Consider the following 21,794-nt stretch of genomic DNA (forward strand, 5'->3'; position numbering starts at 1 on the left):
TTCAAAGGAGCAACAGAAAAATGAATCAAATGAAGAACAGAAGAAGGAATCTCGGAGAAACAGAAGGAATAGAATCAAAGGATAATCAAGAGTAGGAATTAAAGGAGAAACAGAACATAAAGAATCAAAGGAGAAACAGAAGCAGGAATCAAAGGAGAAACAGAAGAAGGAATCAAAGGAGAAGCAGAAGTACGAATCAAAGAAGTAGAAGAAGGAATCAAGCAGAAACAAGATGGAATCAAAGGAGAAACAGGAAGGAATCAAAGGAGAAACATGAAGAAAACAAAGGAAGAAGAAGAAGGAATGAAAGAAGAAACAGAAGAAGCAATCAAAGGAGAACCGAGGAATCAAAGAAGGAATCAAAGAAGAAAAAGAAGGAATCAAAGGAGAAACAGAAGAAGGAATCAAAGGAGAAACAGAAGAAGGATTCAAATGAGGTACAAAAAAAGGAATCAAAGGAGAAACAGGAATAGAATCAAAGGATAACCAGAAGAAGGAATCAAAGGATAATCAGAAGAAGGAATCAAAGGAGAAGCAAAATAATTAATCAAAGGAGCAGCAGAAGGAATCAAAGAGGAAACAGAAGAATCAAAGGAGAACCAAGTAGGATTCAAACGAGAAACAAGAAGGACTCAAATGAGAAACAGAAGAAAGAATCAAGTGAGGAACAGAAGAATGAATCACATGAGGAACAGAAGGAATCTAAGGAGAAACAAGGAATAAATCAAAGGATAATCAGAAGGAACCCAAGGAGAAACAAGAAAGAATAAAAAGAGAAACAGAAGTAGGAAAACAATGAGAAACAGAAAGAACCAAAGTAGAAACAGAGGGATTCAAAGGAGAAACAAGAAGGTTTCAAAGGAGAAACAGAGGAATCAAAGGACAAACAGAAGGAATCAAAGGAGAAACAGAAGAAGGAATCAAAGGAGAAACATGAGGAATCAAAGGTGAAGCAGATGGAATCAAAGGAGAAACAACCAAAGGAGAAACAGAAGAAGGAATCAAAGGAAAAGCAGAAGAAGGATTCAAAGGAGAAAAAGAAAAAGGAATCAAATGAGGAACAGAAGAAGGAATCACAGGAGGAACAGAAGAAGGAATCTAATGAGAAGCAGATGGAATAGAATCAAAAGATAACCAGGAAAAAGAATGAAAGGAGAAACAGAAGAAGGAATCAAAGGAGAAACAGGAGAAGGGACCCTACGAGCAATAGAAGACGGATTCAAAGGAGAAACAGATTCAAAGGAGAAATAGAAGAAGTCAAAGGAGAAACAGAAGAAGGAATCAAAGGAGAAACAAGAATCAAAGGAATCAAATCAAAGGACGAACATGAGATGGCGGCGTGAGTGGCGAACAAGTGAGTGGCGGCGGCTAGCGGCAGCGGCTCAACTACTTTTATTTTTGTCTTGTTAAATGTATGTCTTGAGTTAGTTTTTATTTTTATTTTTTAGCTGTGTATATGTGGGGGTTGGGGGGGCTGTGGGGGAAACCGTTTAAATCTCTTCCCTGTGCGGGGACCCGACTATTCCCTGTCAGGTCTCGGATGTCGTTGGGCCTAACATCGTGGAGCCGGCGGCAAACTCCGGCCGGGACTAACCTGAGGGCTCCAGTTGCAGAGCCTGCGGAACTGAGATTGCAGAGCTGGCCAACTTCGGAGCGGGAAGAGCTGTGGTGGCGTGCAGCTGTGACCCGACTTTGGAGTTTGGAGGCACCGGCCGCAGACCCGGTGGACGGGAACATCGGGAGTTCCAAGTCCCTGGTGGGACATCGCTTTTCCGAGCTCCGCAACGGCGACTTCTCCCGCTGGAATCACGGGTTTAAAGGATATGGAGCCGGGGCCTAACATCGCCCCGCGTGGTTTAAACGTCCTCAGGACTTACCATCGCCCGCCGGGGGCTTTAACATCGGAGCCCCAGTTCGCCTCGACACTACAGTTGGACTGCTGGACCACGGGAGAAGGAACAAAGGGAAGGGATAAAGACTTTGCCTTCCATCACCGTGAGGAGATGTTGGAGACTCACTGTGATGGATGTTTATGTAAACTGTGTTAAGTGTGGGTCTTGGATTCGTTTGTAATGTAAAAAACTGTAGAAATGATATTTTGTTCAAACCTAGGTTTGAATGACAATAAATTTTTTCAATTCAATTCAATTTCAATTCAATTCAATTCAATTCAATTCAATTCAAAGAAGGATTTAAAGGCAAACCAGAAGAAGGAATCCAACGAGAAACAGAAGAAGGAATCAGAGGAGAAACAGAAGATGGATTTAAAAGATAAACGGAAGAAGGAATTAAAGGGAGAAACAAGAACGAATCAAAGGAGAAACAGAAGAATGAATCAAAGGAATAACAGAAGAATGATTCAAAGGAGAAACAAGATGGAATCAAAGGCGAATCAGAAGTAGGAACACAAGGAGAAACAAGAAGGAAAACAAGGAGAAACAGATGGAACCAAAGGAGAAACAGAAAAAGGATTAAAGGAGAAACAAAAGGATTCAAAGGAGAAACAGAAGGATTCAAAGGAGAAACAAGACGGATTCAAAGGAGAAACAGAAGGATTCAAAGGATAAACAGAAAATCGAATCAAAGGCAAAATAGAAGAAGGAATCAAAGGAGAAACAGCAGAAGGAATCAAAAGGGAAACAGCAGAAGGATTCATAAGAGAAAGATAAGAAAAGGAAAAAAAGAGAAAAGATTCAATGGAGAAACAAGAATGATTCAAAGGAGAAACAGAAGAAGGAATCAAAGGCGAATTAGAAGTTGGAACACAAGGAGAAACAGATGAAAGAATACAGAAGAAGGAATCCAAGGAGGTACAGAAGGAATAGAATCAGTAGATAACCAGAAGAAGGTATCAGAGGATAACCAGAAGGGATCAAAGGAAAAGCAGACGAAGGAATCAAAGGAGTCGCAGAAGATGGAATCAAAGGAGTAACATAAGGAATCCAAGGAGAATCGAGGACTAAAAGAAGAAATAGAAGGAATCAAAGGAGAAACAGAAGAAGGAATCAAAGGAGAAGCAGAAGAAGGAATCAAAGGAGTAACAGAAGAATCAAAGGAGAACCAAGGATTCAAACGAGAAACAAGAAGGCATCAAAGGAGAAACAATAAAGAATCAAAGGAGAGACAGAAGCAGGAATCAAACGAGAAACAGCAGAAGCAATCAAGGGGGAAACAGAAGAAGGAATCCAAGGAGAAACAAGAAGAATTTAAAAGAGAAACAAGGATTCAAAGAAGTAACAGTAGATTGAATCAAAGGAGAATCACAAGAAGGAACACGGAGAAACAGAAGAACGATTCAAAGGAGAAACAGAAGAAGGAATCAAAGGCGAATCAGAAGTTGGAACACAAGCAGAAACAGAAGAAAGAATAAAAGGAGAAGCAGAAGAAGGAAAACAAAGAGAAGCAGACGGAACCAAATGAGAAACAGAAGAAGGATTAAAGGAGAAACAGAAGGATTCAAAGGAGAAACAGAAGAAGCAATCCAAGGAGAAACCGAAGAAGTGATCCAAGGAGAAAGAGTGATTCAAAGGAGAAAAAAAGAAGGAATCAAAGGAGAAGCAGAAGAAGGAATCAAAGGAGAAACAAGACAGATTCAAAGAATCAAAATAAGGAATCAAAGGAGAAAAGGAAGAAGGAATCAAATGAGAAAAATAAGAATGATCAAAGAAACAGGACAAGGAATCACAGGAGAAATGGATTCAAAGGAGAAACAGAAGAAATCAAAGGAGAAACAGTAGAATGAATCAAAGGAGAAACAGGGCTCAAATGAGAAACAAGAAGGATTCAAAGGCGAAACAGGAGAAGGAATCAGAATCAGAAGAAGGGACACAAGGAGAAACAGAAGAAAGTATATCAGGAGAAACAGAAGAAGGAATACAAGGAAAAACAGAAGGAACCAAAGGAGAAATAGGATTAAAGGAAAAACAGAAGGATTCAAAGGAGAAAAATAAGGATTCAAAGGCAAAATAGAAGGAATCAAAGGAAAAACAGCAGAAGGAATCAAAGGAGAAGCAGAAGGAATCAAAGGAAAAACAAAAGAAGAGATCCCAGAAGAAAGAGAAGAAGGAATCCAAGGAGGAACAGAAGGAATAGAATCAGTAGATAACCAGAAGAAGGTATCAGGATAACCAGAAGGGATCAAAGGAAAAGAAGAAGAAGGAATCAAAGGAGTCGTAGAAGACGGAATCAAAGGAGCAACATAAGGAATCAAAGGAGAAACGAGGACTCAAAGAAGAAACAGAAGGAATCAAAGGAGAAACAGAAGAAGGAATCAAAGGAGAAGCAGAAGAAGGAATCAAAGGAGAAACAGAAGAATCAAAGGAGAACCAAGGAGAGTTAAGGAAAAGGACCAAAAAGGTAACAATCTCAGGATTACTGCCTGTGCCACGCGACAGTGAGAGTAGGAATTGAGCGAGGTGGAGGATAAATGCGTGGCTGAAAGACTGGTGCAGAGACAAGGGATTCAAGTTTCTGGATCATTGGGACTTCTTTTGGGGAAGGTGGGACCTGTACAGAAAGGATGGGTTGCACTTGGAATTATGGGGAAACAGAAGAAGGAATCAAAGTTGAAACAGAAGTAGGAATCAAAGTAGAAACAGAAGAAGGAATCAAAGGAGAAACAGAAGAAGGAATCAGAGGAGAAACAAGAAGGAATCATAGGAGGAATCAAAGGTGAAACAGATGGAATCAAAGGAGTAAAGGAATCAAAGGAGAAACAAGAAGGAATCAGGAGAAACAGAATAAAGAATCAAAAGAAAAACAGAAGAAGATTTCAAAGGAGAAACAGAAGGAATCACAGCAGGAACGGAAGAAGGAATCTGAGAAACAAAAGGAATAGAATCAAAGGATAACCAGGAGAAGGAATCAAAGGAGAAACAGAAGGAATCAAGGGAGAAACAGGAGAAGGGTCCAAGGAGAAATAGACGAAGGTTTGAAAGGAGAAATAGACGGATTCAAAGGGAAATCAAAGGAGAAACTTAAGAAGAAATCGAAGGAGAAACAGAAGAAGGAATCAAAGGAGAAACAAGAAGGAATCCAACGAGAAACAGAAGAAGGAATCAAAGGGGAAACAAAAGAAGGAATCAAAGGAGAATCCGAAGAAGGAATCAAAGTAGAAACAAGAAGGAATCGAATCAAAGAACAAACAAGAAGGATTCAAATGCAAAACAGAAGGATTTAAAGGAGAAACAAGAAGGAATCCAAGGAGAAACAGAAGAAGGATTCAAAGAATAAACAGAAGAATGAATCGAACGGAGAACAAGAAGGAATCCAAGAAGAAACAAGGAATCAAAGGAGAAACAGCAGAAGGAAGCAAAGGAGTAACAGATGAATGATTCAAAGGCGAAACAGAAGAAGGATCACAAGGAGAAACAGATTCAAAGGGGAAACAACAAGGATTCAAAGGGGAAACAGAAATCAAATCAAAGGCAAAATAGAAGAAGGAATCAAAGGAGAAACTGCAGAAGCAATCAATGGAGAAACAGAAGGGATTGCAGGAGAAACAGAAGGGATCCGAGGAGAAGCAGAAGAAGGGTTCCCAGAAACAGAAGAAGGAATCCAAGGAGTAAAGGGAGGGTGTCCCAGGAGAAACTAATCAGCGATCCACGGACACTACAAGAAGGATTCAAAGGAGAAAACAGAAGGATTCATAGGAGAAACAGAAGAAGGGTTCAAAGGAATGACAGAGGAATCCAAGTAGACTCCGAAGAAGGGATCCAAGCTGAAACAGAATAATTCAAAGGAGAAACAAAAGAAGGAATCAAAGGAGAAACAAGACAGATTCAAAGGAGATACAAAAGAAGGCATCAAAGGAGAAACAGAAGTAGGAATCAAAGGCGAAAAAGTAGAAGGAATCAAAGAAACAGAACAAGGAATCAAAGGAGAAACAGAACAAGGAATCAAAGGCGAAACAAAAGAAGGATTCAAAGGAGAAACAAGAAGGATTCAAAGGAGAAACAAAAAGGATTCAAAGGAGAAACGGTAGGAAGCAAATGAGAATCAGAAGAAGGAACACAAGGAGAAACAGAAGAAAGAATATAAGGAGAAACAGAAGAAGGAATACAAGGAGAAACAGTAGGAACCAAAGGAGAATCATAGAATTAAAGGAGAAACAGGATTCAAAGGAGAAAATTAAGGATTCCAAGGAGAAACAAGAAGGATTCAAAGGAGAAACAGTAGGAAGCAAATGAGAATCAGAAGAAGGAACACAAGGAGAAACAGAAGAAAGAATATAAAGGAGAAACAGAAGAAGGAATACAAGGAGAAACAGAAGGGACCAAAGGAGAAATAGAATTAAAGGAGAAACAGAAGGATTCAAAGGAGAAAAGTAAGGATTCAAAGGAGAAACAAGAAGGATTCAAAGGAGAAACAAGAAGAATTCAAAGGATAAACAACAAAAAATGAATCAAAGGCAAAATAGAAGAAGGAATCAAAGGAGAAACAGCAGCAGGTATCCCAGGAGAAACAGAGGGGATCCAAGGAGAAAAATTAGAAGGGATCCCAGAAGAAACAGGAAGGAATCCAACGATGAACAGAAGACGGAATCAAAGTAGAAACAGAAGGAATCCACGGAGAAACAGAAGTAGGAATCCAAATAGAAACAGAAGAATGAATCAAAGGAGGAACAGAAGAGAATTCAAAAGAGAAACAAAAAGATTCAAAGGAGAAACATGAAGGATTCCGTTTCAGAGAAAAAGAAAAATGAATCAAAAGTGAAACAGAAGAAGTGAAAGGAGAAACAGCAGATTGAATCAGAGAAACAGCAGAAGGAATCAAAGGAGAAATAGAAGCAGGCATCCCAGGAGAAACAGAAGGGATCCAAAGTGGAGCAGAATAAGGGATCCCAGAAGAAATAGAAGATATCCAAGGAGAAACAGAAGATGGAATCCAAGGAGAAACAGAAGGGATCCTAGGAGAAACAGAAGAAGGGATCCCAGAAGAAACAGAAGAAGGAATCCAAAGAGGAACAGAAGATGGAATCCAAGGAGAAACAGAAGAAGGAATCCAAGGGGAATCAGAAGAAGCGATCCACGGAGAAACAGAAGAAGAAGCGATCCACAGATCCACATGTGGTGGATGTTCATGTTAAAATGTGTTTTTGAGTCTTTTGCTTTTAATTGTATGACTGACCTGGCCAGTGAAATAAAATCTGATTCTGATTCTTAATCAAAGGAGAAACAGGAGAAGGTATCCAAGGAGAAATATGATTCATAGGAGAAACAGACGGATTTAAAGGAGAAACAGAAGAAGGAATCAAAGGAGAATCAGAAGAAGGAATCAAAGGAGAAATAAGAAGGAAGCAAATCAATGGACGAACAAGAAGGATTCAAAGGCAAACCAGAAAAGGAATCAAAGGAGAAACAGAAGGTATCAAAGGGGAAACAGACGAACGAATCAAAGGAGAAACAGAAGGAATCAAATGAAAAACAGAAGCAGGAATGCAAAGAGAAACAAGAAAAAATAGAAAGAGAAACAGAAGAAGGAAAACAATGAGAAACAGAAAGAACCAAAGTAGGAACAGGGATTCAAAGGAGAAAAATAAGGATTCAGGAGAAAAATAAGGATTCAAAGGAGAAACAAGAAGGATTCAAAGGGGAATCAAGGATTCAAAAGATAAACAGAAAAAACGAATCAAAGGCAAAATAGAAGAAGGAATCAAAGGAGAAACAGCAGAAGGAATCAGAGAAACAGAAGAACGAATCAAAGGAGAAACAGAAGGAATCATAGGAAAAACAGAAGGAATGCAAGGAGAAACAGAAGAAGGGATCCAACGAGAAATAGAGGAAGGATCCAAAGGATCAACAGAAGAATGATCCAAAGGAGAAATAGAAGAAGGAATCAAAGGAGAAACAGCAGAAGGAATCAACGGAGTAACAGAAGAAGGATTAAAAAGACGATGAAGAAGGATTCAAAGGAGAAACAGAAGAAGGAATCAAAGGCAAATCAGAAGAAGGAACACAAGGAGAAACAGAATAGAAGGAGAAACAAGGAAAACAACGAGAAACAGAAGGAACCAAAGGAGAAAGAGAAACGGGGATTCAAAGGAGAAACTGAAAATCGAATCAAAGGCAAAACCGAAGAAGGAATCATAGGGAAAACAGAAGAAGGAATCAAAGTTGAAACAGAAGTAGGAATCAAAGTAGAAACAGAAGAAGGAATCAAAGGAGAAACAGAAGAAGGAATCAGAGGAGAAACAAGAAGGAATCAAAGGAGAAATAAGAGGAATCAAAGGTGAAACAGATGGAATCAAAGGAGAAACAAGAAAACAATCAGGAGAAACAGAATAAAGAATCAAAAGAAAAACAGAAGAAGATTTCAAAGGAGAAACAGAAGGAATCACAGCAGGAACGGAAGAAGGAATCTGAGAAACAAAAGGAATAGAATCAAAGGATAATCAGGAGAAGGAATCAAAGGAGAAACAGAAGAAGGAATCAAGGGAGAAACAGGAGAAGGGTCCAAGGAGAAATAGACAAAGGTTTGAAAGGAGAAATAGACGGATTCAAAGAGAAACTTAAGAAGAAATCAAAGGAGAAACAGAAGAAGGAATCAAAGGAGAAACAAGAAGGAATCAAATCAAAGGACGAACAAGAAGAATTCAAAGGCAAAACAGAAGAAGGAATCAAAGGAGAAACTGCAGAAGCAATCAATGGAGAAACAGAAGGGATTGCAGGAGAAACAGAAGGGATCCGAGGAGAAGCAGAAGAAGGGATCCCAGAAACAGAAGAAGGAATCCAAGTAAAGGGAGGGTGTCCCAGGAGAAACTAATCAGCAATCCACGGACACTAGAAGAAGGAATCAAAAGAGAATCAAAAGAAGGAACACATAGGGAAACAGAAGAAGGAATCCAAGGAGAAACAGAAGGATTCAAAGGAGAAACAGAAGGATTCATAGGAGAAACAGAAGAAGGGTTCAAAGGAATGACAGAGGAATCCAAGTAGAACCCGAAGAAGGGATCCAAGCAAACAGAATAATTCAAAGGAGAAACAAAAGAAGGAATCAAAGGGGAAAGAAGACAGATTCAAAGGAGATACAAAAGAAGGCATCAAAGGAGAAACTGAAGAAGGAATCAAAGTAGAAAAAGTAGAAGGAATCAAAGAAACAGAACAAGGAATCAAAGGAGAAACAGAAGAAGGAATCAAAGGCGAAACAGAAGAAGGATTCAAAGGAGAAACAAGAAGGATTCAAAGGAGAAACAGTAGGAAGCAAATGAGAATCAGAAGAAGGAACACAAGGAGAAACAGAAGAAAGAATATAAGGAGAAACAGAAGAAGGATTACAAGGAGAAACAGAAGGAACCAAAGGAGAAATAGAATTAAAGGAGAAAAGTAAGGATTCAAAGGAGAAACAAGATGAATTCAAAGGATAAACAGAAAAAATGAATCAAAGGCAAAATAGAAGAAGGAATCAAAGGAGAAACAGCAGCAGCTATCCCAGGAGAAACCGAGGGTATCCAAGGAGAACAATTAGAAGGGATCCCAGAAGAAACAGAGGAAGGAATCCAACGAGGAACAGAAGACGGAGTCAAAGTAGAAACAGAAGGAATCCACGGAGAAACAGAAGTAGGAATCCAAATAGAAACAGAAGAATGAATCAAAGGAGGAACAGAAGTATTCAAAAGAGAAACAAAAAGATTCAAAGGAGAAACATGAAGGATTCCGTTTCATAGAAAGAGAAAAATGAATCAAAAGCGAAACAGAAGAAGTGAAAGGAGAAACAGCAGATTGAATCAGAGAAACAGCAGAAGGAATCAAAGGAGAAATAGAAGCAGGCATCCTAGGAGAAACAGAAGGGATCCAAAGTGGAGCAGAATAAGGGATCCCAGAAGAAATAGAAGATATCCAAGGAGAAACAGAAGATGGAATCCAAGGAGAAACAGAAGGGATGCTAGGAGAAACAGAAGAAGGGATCCCAGAAGAAACAGGAGAAGGAATCCAAAGAGGAACAGAAGATGGAATCCAAGGAGAAACAGAAGAAGGAATCCAAGGGGAATCAGAAGAAGCGATCCACGGAGAAACAGAAGAAGCGATCCACAGATCCACATGTGGTGGATGTTCATGTTAAAATGTGTTTTTGAGTCTTTTGCTTTTAATTGTATGACTGACCTGGCCAGTGAAATAAAATCTGATTCTGATTCTGAATCAAAGGAGAAACAGGAGAAGGTATCCAAGGAGAAATAGAAGGATTCATAGGAGAAACAGACGGATTTAAAGGAGAAACAGAAGAAAGAATCAAAGGAGAATCAGAAGAAGGAATCAAAGGAGAAATAAGAAGGAAGCAAATCAATGGACGAACAAGAAGGATTCAAAGGCAAAACAGAAAAGGAATCAAAGGAGAAACAGAAGGTATCAAAGGGGAAACACGAACGAATCAAAGGAGAAACAGAAGGAATCAAATGAAAAACAGAAGCAGGAATGCAAGGAGAAACAAGAAAAAATAGAAAGAGAAACAGAAGAAGGAAAACAATGAGAAACAGAAAGAACCAAAGTAGAAACAGGGATTCAAAGGAGAAAAATAAGGATTCAAAGGAGAAAAATAAGGATTCAAAGGAGAAACAAGAAGGATTCAAAGGGGAATCAAGGATTCAAAAGATAAACAGGAGAAGGAATCAAAGAAGGAATCAAAGGAGAAACAGGAGAAGGGATCCAAGGGGAAATATAAGAAGGATTCAAAGGAGAAACAGACGGATCCAAAGGGGAAACAGAAGGTGGAATCAAAGGAGAATTAGAAGGAATTAATGGAAAAATAAGGAATCAAAGAAGAAACAGAAAAAGGAATCAAAGGTGAAACAGAAGAAGGAATCAAAGAAGAAACTGGAGGAATCAAAGGTGAATAGAATCAAAGGAGAAACAAAGAATCAATGGAGAAACAAGAAGGAATCAGAAGAAACAAGAAGGAATCCAAGGAGAAACAGAAGAACAGAAGGTGTCCCAGGAGAAATAGAAGAAGCGATCCACAGACACTAGAAGAAGAAATCAAATGAGAAACTTAAGAAGGATTCATAGGAGAAATAAGAAGGATTCAGAGGGGAAACAGAAGAAGAAACACAATGAATAACAGAAGAAGGAATCAAAGGCGAATAAGGTGGTTCACATGGAGAAACATATGAAGGAATACCAGGAGAAACAAGAAGGATTCAAAGGAGAAACAGAAGAAGGAATCAAGGGAGAAACAGAAGAAGGAATCCAAGGAGAAACCGAAGAAGGGATCCAAGGAGAAACAGAATGATTCAAAGAAACAAAAGAAGGAATCAAATGAGAAACAGAAGAAGGAATCAATGGAGAAAAAGAAGGAATCAAACAGAAGAAGGAATCAAAGGAGGAACGGATTCAAAGGAAAAACAGAGGAAGGATTCAAAGGAGAAACAGAAGAAGGAATCAAAGGAAAAACAAGAAGAAATCAAAGGAGAAACAAAAGAAGGATTCAAAGGTGAAACAAGAAGGATCCGTAGGAGAAACAAGAAGGACTCAGAGAGACAGTAGAAGGAACACAAGGAGAAACAGAAGAAGGAATACAAGGAGAAACAGAAGGAACCAAAGGAGAAATAAAAAGATTAAAGGAGAAACAGAAGGATACAAAGGAGAAAAATAAGGATTCAAAGGAGCAACCAGAAGGATTCAAAGGAAAAACAGGAGAAGGAATCAAAGGGTAAACAGAAAAAACAATCAATGGCAAAATAGAAGAAGGAATCAAAGGAGAATCAGCAGAAGGAATCAAAGGGGAAACAGAAGAAGGTATCACAGGAGAAACAGAAGAGACCCAAGGAGATCCATGGAGAAACAGAAGAAGGAATCCAAGGTGGAACAGAAGATGTAATCCAAAGAGAAACAGAAGGAATCCAAGGAGAAACAGAAGAAGGAATCCAAATAGAAACAGAAGAAGGATTCAAAGGAATAACAGTAAAATGAATGAAAGGAGAAACAAGATAGGATCAAAAGAGAAACAAAAGAAGGAAGCAACAGAGAAATAAGAAGGGATTGAATCAAAGGAGAACCAGAAGAAGGAATCCTAGGAGAAACACAAGGACGGACCCATGCGGAAACAAGGAATCAAAGGAGAAACAAGACGGATTCTAACGGGAAACAAAGGAAGGAATCAAAGGAGAAACAAAAGAAGGAATCACAGGAGAAGCAGAAGACAGAATAAATGGAGAAACAGACAATAGATTCAAAGGAGAGACAGATTCAAAGGAGGAACAAGAAGGAATCAAAGGCAACACAGAAGAAGGAATCAAAGAAGAAAAAGAAGATGGAATCAAAGGAGAAACGGATGAAGGAATCCAAGGAGAAACAGAAGGAAGGATTCAAGGAGAAACAACAAGGAATCAAAGGAGAAACAGAAGAAGGATTCAAACGAGAAACAGAAAAAGGAATGCAAGGAGAAACAGAAGGAATCAAAGGAGAAACAGAAGGGATCCAAGGAGAAATAGAAGAAGGGTCTAATGAAGAAAAAAACAGGAAAAGGTTTCAAAGGAGAAACAAAAGACAGAATCAAAGGAGAAACAGATGATGGGATCAAAGGAGAAACATGAAAGAATCCAAGGAGAAACGGAGTAAGGAATCCAAGGAGAAATCGAAGAAGGAATCCAAGGAGAAATAGCAGATGTATTCCAAGGTGAAGCAGAAGAAGGAATCCAATGAGAAACTAGAAGGAACCTGGAGAAGCAGAAGAAGGATACAAAGGAAAAAAATGAAGAAGATTCAAAGGGGAAACAAGAAGGAATCAAAGGAGAAATAGGATTAAAGGAGAAACAGAAGGATTCAAAGGAGAAACAAGAATGATTCAAAGGCGAAACAAGAGGGATACAACGGATCAACAGAAAAACGAATCAAAGGCAAAATAAAAGAAGGAATCAAAGGACAAACAGCAGATGGAATCAAAGGAGAAGCAGCATAAGAAACAGAAGAAGGGATCCCAGGAGAAACAGGAATCCAAGGAGAAACAGAAGGGATCCCAGAAGAAACAGAAGAAAGAATCCAAGGAGGAACAGAAGAAGGATTCAAAGGAGAAACAGAAAAACTAATCAAAGACAAAACAGAAGAAGGAATAAATAAGAGAAACATAAGATGGAGTCTAAGGAGAAACAGAAATATGAATCCAAGGGGAAACAGAAGAAGGAATCCAAGTAGAACCAAGAAGGGATCCCAGGAGAAACAGAAGAAATGATCCATGGAGACTATAAGAAAGAATCCAAGGAGAAACAGAAGAAGGAGTCCAAGGAGAAACAAGAACAAATCACACGAGGCACAGAAGAAGGAATCCAAGGAGAAACAGCAGATGGAATCAAAGGGGAAACAGAAGAAGGGATCCCAGGAGAAACAGTGGGGATCCAAGGAGAAACAGATGGGATCCCTGTGGAAACAAGGAATACAAGGAGGAACAGAAGATGGAATCCACAGAGAAACAGAAGAAAGAAGAATCCAAGGAGAAACATAAGATGGAGCCTAAGGAGAAACAGAAATATGAATCCAAGGGGAAACAGAAGAAGAAATCCAAGGAGAAACAAGAAGGGATCCTAGGAGAAACAGAAGAAGTGATCCATGGAGACAAGAAGAAAGAATCCAAGGAGAAACAGAAGAAGGAATCAATTGAGAAACTAGAAGGAATTAAAGGAGTAACAAGAAGGATTCAAAAGAGAAACAGAAAGAATGAAAGGAGAAACAGTAAATGGAATCAAAGGAGAAACAGAAGAAGGGATCCCAGGGGAAACAGTAAGGATCCAGGAGAAACAGAAGGGATCCCAGAAGAAACAGAAGGAATCCAAGGAGAAACAGAAGAAGGAACACAAGGAGAAACAAAAGAAGGAATACAAGGAGAAACAGAAGAAGGATTCAAATGAGAAACAGATGAAGGATTCAAAGGAGTACCAGTAGAAGGAATAAAAGGAGAAACACAAGAAGGAACCACAGGAGAAACAGAAGGAATCAAATGAGAAACAAGACGGATTCAAAGATGAAACATTGGGAGGAATCAAAGGAGAAACACAAGAATGAATCACAGGAGAAATAATCAATTAAGAAACAGAAGAAGGATTCAAATGAGGATCAGATTCAAAGAATCAAAGGTGAACCAGAAGAAGGAAGCAAAGAACAAACAGATGAAGGAATCAAAGGAGAAACGGATGATGGAATCAAAGGAGAAACAGAAGGAACACAAGGAGAAACAGAAGAAGGAATACAAGGAGAAACAGTAGAAAGATTCAGAGAAGCAAGTATTCATAGGAGAAACAGTAGAAGGGTTCAAAGGAGTAACAGATGGAATTGAAAGAGAAACAAGATAGTTTAAAAAGAGAAACAAAAGAAGGAACCAAGAAATAAGAAGGGATCGAATCAAAGGAAAACCAGAAGAAGGAATCCAAGGAGAAACCGAAGGAGGGATTCAAGAAGAAACAGAAGGAAAAGGAGAAACAAGACAGATTCAAAGGAGAAACAATGGAAAGAATGAAAGGAGAAACAGAAGAAGGACTCGCAGGAGAAACAGAAGAAGGAATCCAAGGAGAAGCAGAAGAAGGAATCCAAGGAGAAATAGAAGAAGGAACCAGGAGAAGCAGGATTCAAAGGAAAAAACAGAAGAATTCAAAGGAGAATCAAGAACGAATCAAAGGAGAAACAGCAAAAAGGATCAAAGGATAAAGAGCCGAAGGAATCCGCGGAGAAACAGAAGGAATCAATGCAGAAACAGGATTTACAGGAGAAACAGAAGGAGTAAAATGTGATACAGAGAAGAAATCAAAGGTGATACAGAAGAAGGAATCAAAGCAGAAACAAGAATGATTCAAGGGAGAGACAAAAAAACGAATCAAAGGCGAAACAGAAGAAGGAATCAAATGAGAAGCAGCGGAAGGAACCAAAGGAGAAACAGAAGAAGAGATCCAAGATGGAATGGAAGAAGAGATCCAGGGAGAAACATAAGAAGGGGTCCAAGGAGAAACATAAAAATAGATCCAAGGAGAAACGAATCGAAGGAGAAACGGGAGATGGATTCGAAGGAGAAACAAGAAGGAATCAAATGAGAAAGTGGAATGAATTAATGGAGAAACAACAAGGAATCAAATGAGAAACAGAACAAGGATTCAAAGGAGTAACAGAAGAAGAAATCAAAGGAGTAACAGCAGACGGAATCAAAGGAGAAACAGAAGAAGAGATCCCAGGAGAAACAGTAGGGATCCAAGGAGAAGCAGAAGGAATCCAAGGAAGAACAGAAGATGGAATCCACGGAGAAACAGAAGGAATCCAAGGAGAAACAGAAGAAGGAATCCAAATAGAAACAGAAGAAGCAATCGAAGGAGAATCAGAAGAAGGAACACAAGGAGAAACAGAAGAATGATTCCTAGGAGAAGCAGAAGAAGGGTTCAAATGAAAAACAGGAATAATTCAAAGGAGAAACAGAAGAAGGATTCAAAGGAGTAACATGAGAAGGAATCAACTAGATAGGAACAAAAGAAGGAAGCAACAGATAAATAAGAAAGGGTCGAATCAAAGGAGAACCAGACCAAGGAATCCAAGGAGTAACCGAATGGGGGATCCCAGGAGAAACAGAAGGATTCACAAAGAGAAACAAAAGAAAGAATCAAGGAAGAAACAGAAGAAGGAATCGCGGGAGAAACAGACGAAGGAATCAATGGAGGAACAGAAGAAGGATTCAATGGAGAAACGGATTCCAAGGAGAAACAAGGAATCAAGGGCGAAACAGAAGGATTCAAAGAAGGAATCCAAGGAGAAACAGAAGAAGGAATCAACGGAGAGACAAGAAGGAATCAAAGGAGAAACAAGAAGGAATCAAACAAGAAAGAAGATGGATTCAAAGGAGAAACAGAAAAATGAAGAAGGAATCAAATGATAAACAGCGGAAGGAATCAAAGGAGAAACAGAAGAAGGTATCCAAGGAGAAATGGAAGAAGGGATCCCAGAAGAAACAGAAGGGGTCCAAGGAAAAACATAACTAGGAATCAAAGAAGAAACAAAACAGATTCAAAGGAGAAACAATGGAAGTAATCAAAGTAGAAACAGAAGAGGGAATCAATGGAGAAACAGAAGAAGGATTCAAAGGATCAACGGATTCAAAGGAGAAACAAGGAATCAAATGTGAAACAGAAGAAGGAATCAAAGAAGAAACAGAAGAAGGAATCCAAGGAGAAACAGAAGAAGGAATCAAAGGAGAAACAAGAAGGAATCAAAGGAGAAACGGAAGAAGGTATCCAAGGAGAAATGGAAGAAGGGATCCTTGGAGAAACAGAAGAAGGGGTCCAAGGAGAAACATAAGAAGGGATCCTAGGAGAAACAAGGAATCAAAGGAGAAACAGAAGGAATCAAAGGTGAACAGAAGAAGGAATCAATGGAGAAATAGTTGAAGGAATCAAAGGAGAAACAGAAGGAATCAAAGAAGAAACAAGAAGGATTCAATGGAGAAATAGTAGCAGGAATCAAAGGAGGAACAGAAGAAGGAATATAATGTGATACAGGTGAAATAATCCAAGGGGAAACAAGAAACGTTCACGGAGAAACAAGAAGGAATCCAAGCAGAAGCAGATGAAGGAATCCAAGGAGAATCAGAGGAAAGAATTCAAGGAGAAACAGAAGAAGGAATCCAATGAGAAACAAGAAGGAATCAATTGAGAAAAAAGAAGGATTCAAAGGAGAAAGGAATTCAAAGGAGAAACAAGAAGGGATCAGGGGCGAAACTGAAGAAGCAATCAAAGAAGAAACAGAAGAAGGAATCAAAGGAGAAACTGAAGGAATCAAAGTAGAAACAGAAGATGGAATCAAAGGAGAAACAGAAGTAGGAATCAAAGGAGAAACAGGAGAAGGAATCCAAGGAGAAACAGAAGAAGGAATCAAAGGAGAAAGAAGAAAGAATCAAAGGAAAAAACAAGAAGGAATCCAAGCAGAAACAGGAGGAATCAAAGGAGAAACTGGAGGAATCAAAAGAGAAACAAGGATTCAAATCAAGCGAGAAACTAAAGAAGGATTCTAAGGAGAAATAAGAAGGAATCAAAGGAGAACCAAGCCAGATTAAAAGGAGAATTAAACAGAAGAAGAATCACAGGAGAAGCAGAAGAAGGAATCAATGGAGAAACAGAAGAAGGATTCAAAGGAGAAACAGATTCAAAGGAAAAAGAGAAGAAGGAATCAAAGGCAAAACAGAAGAAGGAATCAAAGAAAAAACAGAAGAAGGAATCAAAGGAGAAAAGGATGAAGGAAATCAAGGAGAAACATGAGGAGGAATCCTAGGAGAAACAGAGGAAGAATTCAAATAAGAAACAGAAATAGGAATCCAAGGAGAAACATGAGAAGGAATCCTAGGAGAAACAGAGGAAGAATTCAAATAAGAAACAGAAATAGGAATCCAAGGAGAAACTGAACGAATCAAAGGAGTAACAGATGAAGGAACCAGGAGAAGTAGAAGAATTCAAAGGAAAAAGCAGAAAGATTGAAAGGAGGATCAAGAAGGAAACAAAAGAGAAACAGCAAAAGGAATCAGAGTTATAGCAGAATGAATTCAAGGAGAAACAGAAGGAATCAACGGAGAAACAAGAAGGATTCAAGGGAGAAACAGAAAAATGAATCAAAGGTGAAACAGAAGAAGGAATCAAATGAGAAACAGCAGAAGGAATCAAAGGAGAAACAGCACACGGAATCCAAGGAGAAATGGAAGAAGGGATCCCGGGAAAAACATAAAAAGGGGTCCAAGGAGAAACAGAAGGAATCTAAGGAGAAACAGGAGATGTTCAAAGGAGAAACAAGAAGGAATCAAAGGTGAAAGAAGAAGGTTTCAAAGAAGAAACAGCCAAAGCTGTAAAAGGAGAAACAGAATGATTCACAGTAGAAAGGTGATTCAGAGAAGAAATCAAAGGAGAAACAAAATGATTCAAATGAGAAACAGAACAAGGAAGAAGGAATCAAAGGAGAAACAGGAGAAGGAATCCAAGGAGAAAGGGGTGAAGGAATTCAAGGAGAAACAGAAGAAGCAGCCCAAGGAGAAACATGAAGGATTCAAATGAGAAACAGAAAAAGGAATCCGAGGAGAAACTGAAGGAATCAAAGGAGAAACAGAAGATGGAATCCAAGGAGAAACAGAGGAAGGAATCTAAGGAGATATTGAAGAAGGAATCCAAGGAGATGCAGAAGAAGAAATCCAAGGAGAAGCAGAAGAAGGAACCCAATGAGAAACAGGAGAAGGAATCCAAAGAGAAATAGAAGAAGAATTCAAAGAGAAACAACAAGGAATCAAAGGAGAAGCAGAAGAGGGAATCCAAGGAGAAACAGAAGTAGGAATCCAAGGAGAAACAGAGGAAGGGACCCAATGTGAAATTGAAGAAGGAATCCAAGGAAAAACAGAATCAAAGGAAAAAACAAAAAAGAATAAAAGGAGAAATCGAAGAAGGATTCAAAGGAGAAACAAGAAGAATTCAAAAGAGAAACAAGAATGAATCCAAGCAGAAACAGAAGGAATCAAAGGAGTAACAGAGCAAGGAATCAAAGGTGAAAGAAGAAGTTCAAAGGAGAAGGAGTAAAACGAGAAACAGAATGATTCATAGTAGAAAGGTGATTCAAAGAAGAAATCAAAGGAGAAACAGAATAAGAAAGAAAGAATCAAAGGAGAAACAGGAGAAGGAATCCAAGGAGAAAAGGATGAAGGAATTCAAGGAGAAACAGAAGAAGCAACCCAAGGAGAAACAGATGAAGGATTCAAATGAGAAACAGAAAAGGGATTCAACGGAGAAACAGACAGATTCACAGGTGAAGGAATCAAAGGACAAACAAGAAGGAATCAAATCAAAGCACGAACAAGAAGGAATCAAAGGCGAAGCAGATGAAGGAATCAAAGGCGAAGCAGAAGAAGGAATCAAAGGAGGAAGGAAGGAATCAAAGGAGTAACAGAAGAAGGAATCAAAGGAGAAACGGAAGGATTCACAGGAGAACCAGAAGAAGATGGAATCAAAGGTGATACAGAAGAAGGAATCAATGGAGAAAGAAGAAGGATTCAAAGGAGAAACAACGGAAGGAATCAAAGGAGAAACAAGAAGGAATCAAAGGAGAAACAGAAGAAGGAATCCAAGGAGAAATGGGAAAAGGGATCCCGGGAGAAACAGACAAAGGGGAAACATAAGACGGGATCCAAGGAGAAACAGAAGGAATCAAAGTAGCAACGAGATAGATTCAAAGGAGAAACAGAAGAAGGAGTCAAAGATGAAACAGATGAAGGAATCAATAGTGAAATAGAAGAAGGAATCAAGGAAGAAACAGGAGAAGGAATCAAAAGAGAAATAGAAGAAGAATTGAAGGAGAAACAGAAGAAGGAATCCAAGGAGAAACAGAAGGAACAATCATCAGAAAAAAAACAAGGAATCCAAGCAGAAACAGGAGGAATCTAAAGGAGAAACAAGAACAATTTAAAGGAGAAAGAAAAGAAAGAATCAAAGGAGAAAGAAGAAGGAATCAAAGGACAAACAGGAGAAGGGATCCAAGAAGAAACAAGATGGATTCAAAGGAGAAACAGGTGAAGGAAGCAGAAACTCAGAAGAAGGAATCAAAGGAGGAACAAAAGAAGGAGTCAAAGGAGAAACAGAAGGAATCAAAGGAGAAACAAGGGAAGGAATCAATGGAGAAACAGAAGTATTTCTATGAGAAACAGAAAAGGGATTCCAAGAAGAAACTGAATAAATCAAAGGAGAAACAGTAGATGGAATCAAATGAGAAACAGAAGAAGGAACCCAAGGAGAAACGGAGGATGGAATCCAAGGAGAAATCGAAAAAGGAGTCCAAGGAGATACAGAAGTAGGAATCTAAGGAAAAGCAGAAGAAGGAATCCAAGGAGAAACAAGGAATTGGGAGAAGCAGAAGGATTCAAAGGAGAAACAAGAAGGAAGCAAAGGAGAATCAAAAGAAGGAACACAAGAGAACAGAAGGATTACGAGGAGAATCAGAAGAATTAATACAAGGAGCAGAAGGAACCAAAGGAGAAACAGAAGAAGGATTAAAGGAGAAACAATGATTCAAAGGAGAAACAGAAGGATTCAAAGAAGAAACAAAAATATTCAAAGCAGAAACAAAAGAAGATTTCAAAGGAGAAAAAACCCCAAAATCCCGGTTGCTTGCCAAGCCGGGCAAAATGGCATGACTTTGCCGGGCGGGACTATAAGTTGCCATTGACACCCGGGCAACCGTTAATCTCGAGCCCTGAGTAGAGAATGAATCCACTAAGAAACAAGAAAGAATCCACGGCGAAACAGAAGAGGGAATCCGTGGCGAAACAAAATAAGGAATCAAAGGAGAAACAGAAGAAGGAATCAATGGAGAAACAAGAAGGAATCAAAGGAGAAACAGAAGAAAGAAACGGGGTAAACAAGAAGGATTCAAAGGAGAAACAGAAGAAGGAATCAATGGCGAAACAGAAGAAGTCAAGTCAAGTTTATTCGTCACATACACATATGAAATGTGCAGTGAAATGAAAAGTGGCAATGCTTGCGGACTTTGTACAAACAAACAAACAAACATCAAACTATAAACAGAATGGAACAGAATCATATATTCTTTTACATATTACATATTGTGGGAGGAAGGAAAAAGGAAAAAACAGCATTTTTTTTTAAAACAGTAGAATAGTAAAGTTAGTCCCTGGTGAGATAGGAGTTTACAGTCCTAATGGCCTCTGGAAAGAAACTCATTCTCAACCTCTCCGTTCTCACAGCATGGCAACGGAGGCTTTTGCCTGACCGTAGCAGCTGGAACAGTCCGTTGCAGGGGTGGAAGGGGTCTCCCATGATCTTATTTGCTCTGGAGTTACACCTTCTGATGTGTAGATCCTGCAGAGGGGTGAGTGAAGTTCCCATAGTGCGTTTGGCCGAACGCACTACTCTCTGCAGAGCTTTCTTGTCCTGGGCAGAGCAGTTCCCAAACCAAATCGTGATATTTCCGGACAGGATGCTTTCCACAGCCGATGAATAGAAGCATTGGAGGATTCTCAGAGACACTCTTAATTTCCTCACTTGCCTGAGGTGGTAAAGGTGCTGTCTTGCCTTACTTACGAGTGCTGCAGCGTGTGATGTCCATGTCATATCCTCAGAGATGTGGACTCCCAGGTATTTAAAACAGCTCACCCTAACCACAGTATCCCCATTTATCCTCAATGGTGTGTACGTCCTCAGATGATGTGCCCTCCTAAAGTCCACGATCAGCTCATTAGTTTTTTTGATGTTCAAGAGGAGGCAGTTGTCCTGACACCAGTGCCAGATCATCCACCTCCTCCCGGTAGGCCTTCTCATCCTCGTCTGAGATCAGGCCCACCACCACAGTGTCATCAGCAAACTTGATTATCGAGTTGGAGCTGAACATAGCCACACGGTCATGTGTGTACAGGGAGTACAGTAGGGGGCTGAGGTCGCAATCCTGTGCTCAGGGTGAGGGACTTTGATGTATTTCCCCCCATCTTGACTACCTGGGGCCTGGAGAGAAAGTCCAGGACCCAGGCACACAGGGGGGTGTTGGGCCCCAAATCCAGTAGCTTCTCGGCCAGTCTGGTGGGGACTATCGTGTTGAAGGCTGAACTGGTCTATGAACAGCATCCTCACGTAGCCCCCCTTCTGGCTGTCAAGATGAGAGAGAGCGGTGTGCAGAACCTGGGAGACTGCTTCGTCCATGGATGTGGTCGGCCGGTATGCGAATTGTAACGGGTCCATGTTGCGAGGGAGGAAGGCGCAGATGTGTTTCTTCACCAGCCTCTCAAAGCATTTCATGACTACCGTGGTGAGGGCCACCGGATGGTAGTCATTCAGACAGGCTGGGGATGCATTTTTAGGT

At 39.6% G+C, this 21,794-nt stretch overlaps 2 protein-coding genes across 2 annotated transcripts in view; both read left to right on the plus strand.

Annotated features, from left to right (window-relative positions):
* LOC129705502 (uncharacterized) overlaps positions 1-21,794 on the plus strand; it is a 115,007-nt gene that overhangs the window by 28,936 nt on the left and 64,277 nt on the right. Inside the window, exons 6-7 of the mRNA XM_055649091.1 lie at positions 7,804-8,125; positions 13,361-13,609. Coding sequence (XP_055505066.1) covers positions 7,804-8,125; positions 13,361-13,609 — 571 coding nt within the window. The remainder of the gene's footprint in view (positions 1-7,803; positions 8,126-13,360; positions 13,610-21,794) is intronic.
* LOC129705300 (uncharacterized) lies at positions 7,558-8,346 on the plus strand. Its single transcript, XM_055648813.1, has one exon. It carries the CDS (start codon positions 7,808-7,810, stop codon positions 8,231-8,233), a length of 426 nt encoding a protein of 141 aa, XP_055504788.1. The 5' UTR covers positions 7,558-7,807; the 3' UTR covers positions 8,234-8,346.

Source organism: Leucoraja erinacea, chromosome 17 (genome assembly GCF_028641065.1).
Source record: "Leucoraja erinacea ecotype New England chromosome 17, Leri_hhj_1, whole genome shotgun sequence".
Taxonomy (NCBI): domain Eukaryota; kingdom Metazoa; phylum Chordata; class Chondrichthyes; order Rajiformes; family Rajidae; genus Leucoraja; species Leucoraja erinaceus.